The sequence below is a fragment of the Danio aesculapii genome, chromosome 8 (assembly GCF_903798145.1).
Source record: "Danio aesculapii chromosome 8, fDanAes4.1, whole genome shotgun sequence".
Classification (NCBI taxonomy): domain Eukaryota; kingdom Metazoa; phylum Chordata; class Actinopteri; order Cypriniformes; family Danionidae; genus Danio; species Danio aesculapii.
In genome coordinates, this window is record NC_079442.1 from 46,279,038 (window position 1) to 46,291,168 (window position 12,131).

At 33.5% G+C, this 12,131-nt stretch overlaps 1 protein-coding gene across 1 annotated transcript in view; it reads right to left on the bottom strand.

Moving 5' to 3' along the window:
• Window positions 1-1,378: 1,378 nt before the first annotated feature.
• pcsk1nl (proprotein convertase subtilisin/kexin type 1 inhibitor, like) overlaps window positions 1,379-12,131 on the bottom strand; it is a 22,554-nt gene continuing 11,801 nt past the window's right edge. The window contains exons 2-3 of the mRNA XM_056464085.1: window positions 8,649-9,181; window positions 1,379-5,562 (exon numbers count right to left, since the gene is read on the bottom strand). Coding sequence (XP_056320060.1) covers window positions 5,172-5,562; window positions 8,649-9,181 — 924 coding nt within the window. The 3' untranslated portion in view covers window positions 1,379-5,171. The remainder of the gene's footprint in view (window positions 5,563-8,648; window positions 9,182-12,131) is intronic.

Consider the following 12,131-nt stretch of genomic DNA (forward strand, 5'->3'; position numbering starts at 1 on the left):
GATATTTTGAAGAATGTTGGAAACCTGTAACCATTGACTTCCATTTGTTTTCTGACTATGGAAGTCAATGTTTACAGTTTCCTCAGTATACCTTCTTTAGCGTTCGACAGAATAAAGAAATGCTTCACATTTTGGAAACAGTTGATGGAGAGTAAATAGTGATTTTAATTTTTGAGTGAACTATCCCTTTAAGTGACGTTGACTGATTTCTGATTGTTATAGCAATGTAAGGCTAGCTGTTTTGCCATATTGATGCAAATGAGGTCTTTTTTCCTTAAACTAAATATCCGTTTTATCGTAGTTTACCAACAAATCTGTCACATTTCTAAAGGAAGAGTTTAAATGCCGTCTGAAATTTTCCTCTAAAATGAGGATTTTTACCAGGCTCTTGTCTGTATATTCAGTAATATCACATCTATGCCAAATAATAAGTCCTTTTCTCTGCCTTTAAAGTAAAATATCTCAACACAAACAAAGAGGCTGAGAAAAAAATTCATTTTTGATGGAAATTTCAGACGGCACTTAGAGTTTTGCATCTGAACACTTCAATTATTAATGCAACTGAAAATGACCATTTCCCACTTGAATAGTTAAAGAAATGTAGTTTATTTCTGTGATGTAAAGCTGAGTTTCCAGCTGCATATTACTCTTGTCTAGTGTCATATGATCCTATATGAATATGTTGATTCACTGCACAAGAAACATTTCTTATTATCATCAATGCTGAACACAGTTGTGCTGCTTCATATTTTTGTTTTTCAGAGTTTGATGAAAACAAAAGCATTTATTTGAAAGCCAAATCTTTTGTAACATTAAAATATTGCATTTTAACAATGTAAATGCAACATTGCTGGATAAATCAATTTATATTTAGTATTTTATAGAGCAACAGTTCAACTACACAGCAGAGATGCTGAAAGCACAATAGTAAACTTTGATTATAATAACAAACAGGCAATAAATGTCTCCAAACCCACTATCAGATGTAGGAAAGCTCTCATACTGAGAGTTTTCTGGAAGCAGATCTAGCAAACCAATGCTCTGCTCATCTCACAGCGATTCTGGGAAGCAGATTGTTCAATAGAAACTCACTTGAGTGACATAAATTGCCTAAATGGACTCTTGGCGGATGTGAAATTGCAGTTTGGTTTTTTTATGGGTAAAAGCCTGATCTTGTTACCAGCAGAACTGGCCAAATTGATCTTTTTTTTTTAGTGCAGCATCATTTGAAACCGACTCAATCTGTCAAGGTTACCCTGACCTTGATTCTGAGTAAAACAGAGACTTGTGTAAGATAGTAACTAATCATTTCCATGTCAGTAATGCCTGTACAATGTGGCAAAACAGGAGAAAAACAACAAGCATATTCCATAAGCTGTTATCTGTGTGGGATTTATTGTAGTATAACATCGAAACAGAGTAACATCATATCAGAATAGCTTGGCAAGCAGGTCTGCACTGCAACAAATGATTTCATTCATATCTTGTCTTGTTTTTCATTGTAAATATGGAAATATTTTTAAATCGAGATGCAGATACTTGAAATGAACTTAAGATATTAAATCTTGTTTTCTGACTAAATTAAGCTGAATAAATTGTACAATTTGTCCAATTAGGCTCAGAAAAACCTTAGTTTAAAGTGACGGTGCACCCAAAAATTTATATTTGACCTTGATTTACTCAATTTACTTAGACTAATCATGATTTAAGTGACTTTTTAATCCATATAATGTTAATCCAAAAATTTAAACTATCACTATTTATTCACACTTTTTGAACTTAAATGAATATACTTAAGAGTGTTAAAAAACAACAATTTACATCCATATTAGGGAACTAAAAAAGACTTGAAGATAGTGGTTGTTTATTTCCAACGTTCCTCAGTATATCTGCCTTTGTGTTTAACAGAAGAAAGAAACTCAAAGAGGTTTGGAACAAGTGGAGGATGAGCAAATGATGACAGAAGTTTTATTTTTGGGTGAACTGTCCCTTTAAAGTAGGTTTTTAGCTTTAAAAGTAAAAAACAATCAACGTGGACAAAAGAAATGTAATCTGCCTTTTTGTCAAATAAATATGAAGAGTTCAGATGCAAAAACCTCTAAATGCCGTCTGAAATTTTCTTCTAAAATGAGTATTTTTATCAGACTCCTGTGTGTAGCTTCAGTAATTTCACTTTTATGGCAAAGAATAAGTCCTTTTCATAGTATTCAAAGTGAAATAACACAACATAAACAAAGAAGACTGAGAATAATGCTCATTTTCGATGGAAATTTCTGACGGCACTTAGAGGTTTTTGCATCTAAACTTTTCATATGTCCTTATTTTTTATTTATTTATTTTATTTGTTTGTTTATTTATTTCGCTATAATTTAATTATTTATTATTATCTTTATTCTATTTTTCATGTGGGGGTCAGGATTCAAATGACATGAATGATGTATATTATCTTATTATTCAGTGTAAGTTTCTGACATGTTTGTTGCACTAAAAACGTTTAATAAAATTGATTTGAACAGTAAAAAACAACAGCAACAGCATATACTGTAGGCAAATCAAATTGAGTCTGCACATGTGATGGCAGGATTTTTGGGTGAACTGTCCCTTTAAGACCTCAATGTATCACCGGGAGCCATATTCAGTTCAAGTCAGAATTATTAGTTTTCTTTTTCAGATATTTCCCAAATGATCTTTAAGAAAAGAGGATGTTTGAACAGAGCAATGAATTTTATTTACAATATCTCCTGTAATATTTTTTCTACTGGAGAAAGTCTTATTTGTTTTATTTCGGCTAGAATAAAAGTTCATTTTTAAACCATTTTAAGGTCAATATTATTAGCCCCCTTAAGCAATATTTTTTTATTTGTTAACAGAACAAATCATCACTACACAATGACCTGCCTAATTACCCTAACTTACCTAAGTGAAGCCTTTAAATGTCTCTTTAAGCTGACTACTAGTATCTTGAAGAATATCTAGTCAAATATTATGTACTGTCATCATGGCAAATCAGCATTTTCAGCAGAAAAGATATCCAAAGATGCCATTTTAAATTAAAGAAATCGATGTTTTTGAAACTAATGAAGAGAGCAGAAGTCAATGACTACGTTTACATGGACATCAGTAATCAAATCATTTACCTTGATATAATTAAGACAACAATATGATTAAAGTGTTTACGCGAGTTACTCTTTGAATGTTACTTTCATGATCCTGTTTTAAATGTTATAGCACATAATTCGATTAATGTCACTGCACTATCCACCTTTCCTCCGCAGTTTCATGTAATTTCAGGTGTTTCATTTTTAATTTGTGGACTTTAACTGCAGTTTGGCACTTTCACTTTCATTCAGGAGCATTTCATGCATGCCCCCGTGACAAATGAGATATTGGATGCAACTATGACCTGCTGGAAGAGTGTTGTTTTAATTAATTTTTAGGCCGCACGCTGAATGGGAGAAAAAAACCTTTGCATTTCACGATGTATGTGTCTGTGGTCACTAACTCGGTAGGTGCAAAGAGCAGTGAAATAGTGTCAAACAGTCTTGTGTGTGTGTGTGTGTGTGTGTGACTATCCTGTCGCAAAACGCAGCGAAAAGTCCTACCTGACGGTAATAGTTTGATTGCAGTGTTTACATATCTGTACTGCACTTCAATAATGTGACTATAATCGGCATACTCTACATGAAGAGTTTAGATGCAAAAACCTCTAAAAGCCATTTGATATTTTCTTCTAAAATTAGCATTTATCTCTGACTCTTGTGTGTAGGCTCTGAATTTTAACTTTTATAGTGATGAATACGTTCTTTTCATTGCTTTTAAAGTGAAATACTTAAACATAAAAATAGGAGTTTGAGAAAAATGATCATTTTAGGAGAACATTTCAGATGTCATTTAGAGGTTTTTGCATCTGAACTCTTCACATGTCTTAATTAGATTTTTCTTTAGTTCGATTATGACCTTACTCTAATTAAATTAATCAAAAATCACTGTTTACATGGTAGACTCTTAATTAGAGTACTATATTAATCGTATTAAGTTGTGTCCATGTAAACGCACTCATTGATTCATTTGAATTATTAAGTCTGACATGTTTACTGCTCCGAAATATTTGAAATGTTTCTCAAAATAAAATATATTGTGTTCAAAGTTGGGAAAAGTTTTTTTTTTTTACCCAGGCATTTAAAAAGAGCATATTTTAGAGCAGTAATCACAATCCCGTGATGTTTTTATCCAAGGTTAGCATACTGTCAGAATCTTATACCGGCTCATGCCTAGTTGGGGTTAATGCTTTTAATCCAGTAATTTCTAATTCAACGTAAGCTTTCATATGTTAGTTTTCTTTTTGAGCTACAAAAGACAAACCTGAATTATTGTTTCAATTAAATGTAGTAAATGAATCCGATATTATTTTTAAAATGAACATACTGTTGCTCAACGGATAGAGCGCAAATCAGTCCTCAATAAGCAAATCAAGGCAAAGGCAGGGGCAGCTTGACTAGTGTATTCAGCATTAAACTCCATTGTGTTATAAATGGAATTCTTATTTATTTATTTATTTTTATAATAATGTTTTCAGGGTTTTCACCTTTAATAGATAGGAAAGTGTAGAGTATTGACAGGAAAGTATGGGGAGCAGAGAGAGGGGAGGGAGCGGCATAGAACCGCGAGGTTGGAATCGGGTCGCCGTGAGCACCGGAGTGCATGTGTTGACGCACTAACCACTACACCACTGGCGCCGACAAATTCTTTTGTTTTCATTATATTAGGTTTATTATAATATTAAAAATATATATAATGCATTAGTTAATATGATTAAAGTAATGTTTTCTACTGATTTTGAAAAGGTTGAGGAAATCATCCATGGCAACTTGTAATATATCTTCTGCCCACAGCCCTCAATCAAGTTTGGTTTTTGGCCCTTCATAAGAAAAAGTTTGGGCACCCTTTAAGTAAATGCATCTCGATTTAAGAATGTTTCACCATTTTAAATAAATAAAAAACAAGACAATTACTAAATGAGAGTAAAATCATGTAGTGCAGCGTGAGATTGGTTTTCTGCGCATGACGATGAATGCTGGCGTATATGTAAGCAAGTGAAATGTTGCGTTCCCCATCAGAAACTCTTGCTCACGTCTGTCTGTGTGGATTTTCTTCTTCTCTCTGCATGGTTTTTAGCCTGGGAGGTACTGCAAGATATGCTGTGCGATCAGGGCCGGGTCGTAGCTCAGGGCTCTGCGCTTGCGGCTGTGTTTTTTGGGAGGCGGCAGGTCAGTGTCAATGCGCTTCATTCTCTGCAGGCCGATGTGTGGCGTTCTGTTGCTTTGGCCTGCGAGTGCATCTTCATCTACATCATCATCATCCAGCCTCTTCACCCTCAGCAGTGATGCCTCTGGCTGGGGGCCGGGGGCGGAGTCTAGAGAGCGACGGGAGCGTTTGAGGGCAGGTTTTATGGGTCTCTCTATGCTAGACACTGCGCTCAGGTCTCGTTTGGCTCTCGGGTTTGAAGAGCTTCCCTGGTTGCCACCTGATGCAAGGCTGGAGAGGATCTTCTCCACAAGGTATCTTTAAAATGATAGGATAATGTAAAAAAAAGATAGAAGAATTGCTGCATGTTTTGCTTTAACTTGAAATTTAAATTCAGCACATTGTTTAACATAATTGATTGGGTGTTTTTGAGATCAAATTATGATACGTTGATGTTAGTTATTTAGTTTCATTTATAAACTTTATTATTTAGTTTTCAATTTCATTTTTTTTAGCCATTTTGTGTTACTATTTTGGTTTTATTTATTAAAATTTTTGGTTTTGCAATGCTTTTTTTTAACTTAAGTTCTTTGTCTAGACACTTTTTAACATTTTTAATTATTTTAAGTTAATCAGATGTTTTAATATTTATTATTTCAGCTTAATAGTATGGTTTTAATTTATTATTTAATTAAATTCATAATTTAAGAGTTTTTTTTTGTAATTTTAATACTTATATCTGGGGCAACATTTCAAATTGATTTGGTTCTACATTTTCATCAGTTTTTGTAATAAATAAAGATTTATATTCAATTAATTTTTATTTCTATAGCACTTTTATTATGTAGACAGTGTCAAAGCAGCTTAACATAGAAGTTCTAGTAAATTGAAACTGCATCAGTCCAGTTTTCATAGTTAAAGCTCAGTTTTCCGTTCAGTGTCATTTATATATCATCTTATGATTATACAGTATAGAATATGTAATGTATTTAAAATGTCTTTATTTTTAGTTTTCATTTAAATGTGTAAATTATTTTATGTGCTTTTGCCGTTTTTTTATAGTATTTATAATAAATGTTAGAATAAATTTACATATTACATACATATTTTGTTAAGAATTTGATATAAAGGTTTTATTAATGTGTATTACTACACTGTAGAAAATCCTGGTTGCCTTAAATTAAGCTGAATCTAATTAACCTATGAGTCCATTAACCTTACAGTGCTGCTTAGCATAATTGAGTATACCCCATTTTGAAAATGAATATCTCAGTGAATATAGGTAATGTATTCTGGTCTATTTTAACGAAACAGATTTATTAAACAGATATATTTATTAAAATAATATTTTAGTCACCAAACATATTTAGAAATTGAAGGATAATACAATTACATTTAAGCAAAATAATGCAAAATAAATTACAACTTACAAAATTTTAACTAAATTTTTCTTTTTTTTTTTTTGCTTCTCTTGATTTTTCCTCTTAAATTTGTATTTAATATTTGTCTATAACATATAACTTTGGCTGTACTAGTTTTTGGACCATTATCGTAAGTTATTTTGTTAGATGAGCTCCAGATTTGGCTTCAGTACTGACTAATATAATGTATATGCACAAATATAACTTTGTAGCTTCCTATTAAAAATATTAATTTAAAACTTAATTTGTGAGGGGTGCTATATAAATGCTGAGCACTGTATATTATGTTAAACTGACCTGAAACAACTTGTATAACTTATAAAATTGAGTTAGAACATGATTAACTTAGTTTAATAAGTTACAATGAACTAAAACATGTTGTCATGACTAATTGATCATAAAATATTTTAGTGTATATTTTTATGTTTTTAAAAATACTAAGAATTAAGTTTAATTCATTGCAGATTTAGTTTTTAGTTTCTCATTCAGCTGATCAACAAAGCCACATTTCTAATGTTCATTTAGTATGTTATTAATGTAAAATATTTATTTTATTGAATATTTACTTCATTTATGAAAACCTTTTAACCATTTTAGAAGTCAAGGCAAAATATCTATCTTATTATTTGATATCAAATTCATATAAATTTCAAACAAATTAAAATAATTTCTATATCAAACATTTGATATTTTTGTGCTTTATTGCATCTTCATTTTAGTTAACAATAAATTTTTACGTATACACTGTAAAAAATATCTGTAAATTGACAGTTTACTACGGAGACCCGGAAAAGACGTGATGGTGGGGAAAAATGGATGGAAGAAAAAAAAAACAGTGATAGGAAAATAGTTTTTTTTCTATTTTTTTTTTTTTTTTTAAGTTTTTGCGTTCCCTCGCAATGATGTTTTGCGTTATCTCGCAAAGATGTTTTTCCACAAACACTTTCTGTTCACTTCATACATGTCAACCCTCCAGTTTTTGCCGGGATTCTCCTGTATTTTACTATTCTCTATCATCCTATCATTAAGTATTTTCCCATATTTCTCGTGTATTTGTAAAGCACGCTGAAATTAATATAAAAATATCTGCATTCACTTTCTTTCCATTAAAGCTGTGCGTCGATCATCGCCCTTCATATGCAACATCTGAATTAGCGAATGCATGTATACGGACGCGCTCCGTATGATAAACTGATCCCAGATCAGCTTCTGTACAACGCAAAAACTTTATATATATATATATATATATATATATATATATATATATATATATATATATATATATATATATATATATATATATATATATATATATCTCATTTTTTTCCCTTTAATCCATTTTCCCCCCACCATCACGTCCCTTCCGGGTCTCCGTAGTTTTCCATGGGGGGCTGCGTGATCGCTAAATGACCTGCAAATATTATTTTAAAACAGCATAAACTAATATATTTTTGCAGCACAAACGGCTGAGACTATTTGCTGATGTTTTGTGTTGGGTGGGGGCCAACTTTACTGAAGCTTTTGAATTGCATTATGGGACTTTGATCTTTCCTCCAACATCCTTTCGATGTTGAAATGTTGGAAAAAAAATACTTTTATTGACATTTTGTATTTTATTGAGAACAGTTTGAAGTGATGTATCGTCTGGGTTGGTGTTGTATATTGCACCGCAGTACAAAAACATGGTAATGATGTATGGCCAGTATTTTTTGTAATTTCACAGACTTATTTCTCTCTATATTATTTATTATACATGATATTATTTCAAACTACTAAAATGTCAACAGTCACTTTGTTAAACTTTAGTTTAGTTGAATTTTCAACAATAAAAGTCGACAGAGCAGAGATAAATCTCCTATAATGCAATTCACAACATAAATAAACACTTACGGAACCTGTTTGTTTACAGATATTTTTACAGTGTAGTTTCATGTAAGTTTTAACAACCCCTGGCTCATATATACACTAGTTTGTATGTATTACCTGAGCATCTCCTGATCTTTGTCCTGCTCTCGGTCTGGAATCCTGTTGGCTGCGGTTGCGAGTCCGGCCTGCACAAGTCTCTCCTGCTTGTAGCGGTTGAGCAGAGCCTGAGTGAGCTGAGGATCTAGAAGACCCTGCCATGAAGCCTGTGGTTTGGCCATGCTCACAGCCTGCTCCGTCTCATCATAATCAGGAGGATATGGGCCCTGAAAATCCCCCCCGTCTTCCTCCTGGTCCCCAGCTCTGCCCTGTCCGGTGCCCTGTGCCTCGTTGAGGAGCCGCAGCATTGAAGCCAAATAAGCTGCCTCCTGTTCCCGCCTCTGATCACTTTCCACCAGCCGCTGGAGGGCTTGTCCCAAACCCTGAGCTCTTAGGACGTCTGGCGGGTAGTACAAGTCATTGCTGCGGCTCTTGTAGTCAGCGGAGGGGTAGGAGATCATCTGGGCCTCATAGGGCACCGAATCGCGCAGCTCTCTGCGGAGACGAACTGGAACGTCATAACTGCGAATGCCTCCATGCATGGCGGACAGAGGCTGAGGGATACAGAGAAACCACACAGATGAGTGGTGTAAGTCAATTCAGCTTTGTAGACACATCTAGGTTATTAAGGTTATGCCTAGGGCTGCGTGATATTGCAAAAAACTGACATTAAGATGTTTCATTTTTCTGCAATATATTTATATTTATACAACAGTTCTGTCTGGTTCTTGAATCTGATTGGCTGATAGCCGTGTGATATTCTGCCAGTATCAGCACTCGTCCAGCCCCTTCACCCTTCACCCTTGTGTATTACTCTACCCACATATAGCAACAAGCAGAGGACACTTTAGTTTGACAACGGCTTTATAGTGGAGAATGCAGTTGTTTAGATTGCAACTATGCAGTTTATTTATAAGGATTGTGCCTATTTTTAAATATTTATAATTCTGAGAGACACCGCGTCGCCGGCCATTAGTCTGTCATCGAGCAGACCAAAGACGGTTGACCATGTCCATCCACAAGATGGCGACAGAGACCGCATAATAAGCCCTTACGGAGCGGGGAAAACCCAGTGTAATTTTAAACTACAGCTGATCAAATCAATATAAAACTGGTAACTTTCCAAGTCGATCTCTCTCTTTTGTATGTCGTAGTGTATTTTTACTATAGTAATTGTAGTGTGTTGAGTGTGAGATGGGACATATCTTAAAGTCTTAAAACCGGAGATGACCATCTGTTTCTATTGAGTCTCCTGTTTTTGTTACTGCAGACTAGTTCAGTAAACAGAAAGACAGAAGAAATGCCTGCATGTGTTTAGCGTTTTTCCTTATCGCAAACACAACAGTAATCTGGTAGTGTTTATGTTGCTTTGGCTTTTTCGGGGTTAATTATTGTGATCTCCCGATTGCAACAGAATTTCTGGGAAATCTCTGTAGACTGATGGCATTCCTTATAATCTTAAAGTGTGAGCATAAATCACCTGTTTTGTCATAACTTTAGACATTACGCTAGAGAATCATTCAAACACTAGCTCTAAAGTGATATTGGTGAAGTAGCAGCAACGGTCCCTGCTGTTCTGACGTCAGCTGCAGATGAAAATAGATGTTTAATTTTCTTTTTTCTATACACGATTATGCAGTCAAACTGTGGGATTAATGCAATATCACACTCAGTGCGATGTGGCTGTATATCGTCACTGGTGGGACACTAAGGCACTCAGCCTCGAGCTAAAGAACGCCTTTCACCAGTGCCGATATACAGCCACATTGCACTGCGACGAGTGTGATATTGCTCATATATATATGATATATATACATTGATAGATAGATAGATAGATAGATAGATAGATCATATTAATATGATTTCAGCAGATGACTTTAACAGCTCAATTCGGAATGAATTCATTGGGATTGGAATGATTTTCAGATAATCTGTGTAAAGCTAGTCTTTTACGGTTTTCTGGAGTCTAATTGTATTCAGGATCAGAAATGAATTAATCAAATGTAAATAAAGAGCACTGTACAGTCTTTATTGTATAAATATATTACAATCAATCTTTGATAAAACTACAAAAGTTACAAATTCTTATAAACAAATGGTTTAAATACACTTGAAGTCTTATAGGCCTTAAAGCAAAAAGCAAATGAAAAACTTTCACTCTATTAAGGTTAAAGTTCATAATTACTCCACAACGTGGTTCTTGGTGAACTATTATCCCACTCAAATTTCCTGATGGATGAATAATCTGAACTGACATAGCTGCAGCAGATCCAGTGATCCTTACATTTGTTTTTGAGGATAAGACAGTTTTAGCCAATCAGAAATGTTAGTCAGCCAGTTACAAATAGCAAAAGTGATGAAGTTATAATTTGTTTTATTTAATTTAGCCAACAATAAAATGCTCTTCCTATTTTCTCTCAAGTATAATTACATAATATAAGAGTTGGAGGTTTGGAATATAAATAAAGTAATTAAATAAACTTTTCTGCTAACATTAGTGATTATTATGAACCGACAATGCACGACACACATTTCTCTTGATTTGAACAAGTAACTTTTATGAAATTAAGTCAGCAATATAACGCTGTTTTAGTGGTTTTAGGATATTTTAATGTGTTTTTTGTTGAACTATTATCACCTCTCAAATTTCGTAATGGACAAAATTTCCTGAACTGACTTTAATCTAGACTGCAGCAGATCCAGCTATCCTTGCATTTGTTTTTGAGGATAAGTCAGTTTTAGCCAATCTGAAATGTTAGTCAGCCAGTTGAAAATAGCAAAAGTGAAAAAGTTAAAATTTGTTTCAATTAACAAGGAGCGTTTTATAATCCTTCTCTAAAGTATCTGAAAATTTTAGGATGTGTCCAGTTTATCACATATCGTTAGTTACCAAACTGACCTATTAGAATGAATAATCAAATGACGCAACATTTACAGCCCTGAGGGGGTTTTAAAAACAAACTTATTCGGGTGCGGTGTTGCCAACTAAGCAATTTTGTTGCTAGATTTAGCAACTTGTTATACTATCGTAGCAACTTATTTTTCAAAAAGCACCTAGCAACAAATTTAGCCATTTTAAACATTCATTTGGCTACTTTTAGCAATTTTTAAAAAGTGACTCAAAAGCGCAGTGGCTGCAGGCTTCACTCAACACACACATATCACATTCAAGTTCAATTGCTTGCTCAGATAGTTTTTCATAACTGTTAATTAACTGATAGTTGTTTACATGTGTAATTGTTGGTAATTTAGGTAGCAATAAATTCCAATAGTGCTATAATTGTTGTCACTTTCACAAATGTGTTAATTTCACAAGTTAAAAAGTACACAAGCTGTGATTGTTTAAAGAATGTAACTGTTCATTATCAGTGTTATATTTAAAAATAAAAAATCCTTATCAAAAATTGTTTGGATTACTTTTACAAATAGTCAACAATATATTTCATACAAATCTGAATGGACATATTTCAAATAATGCCTGCTGAGATGGCCAGTCAATTTGAG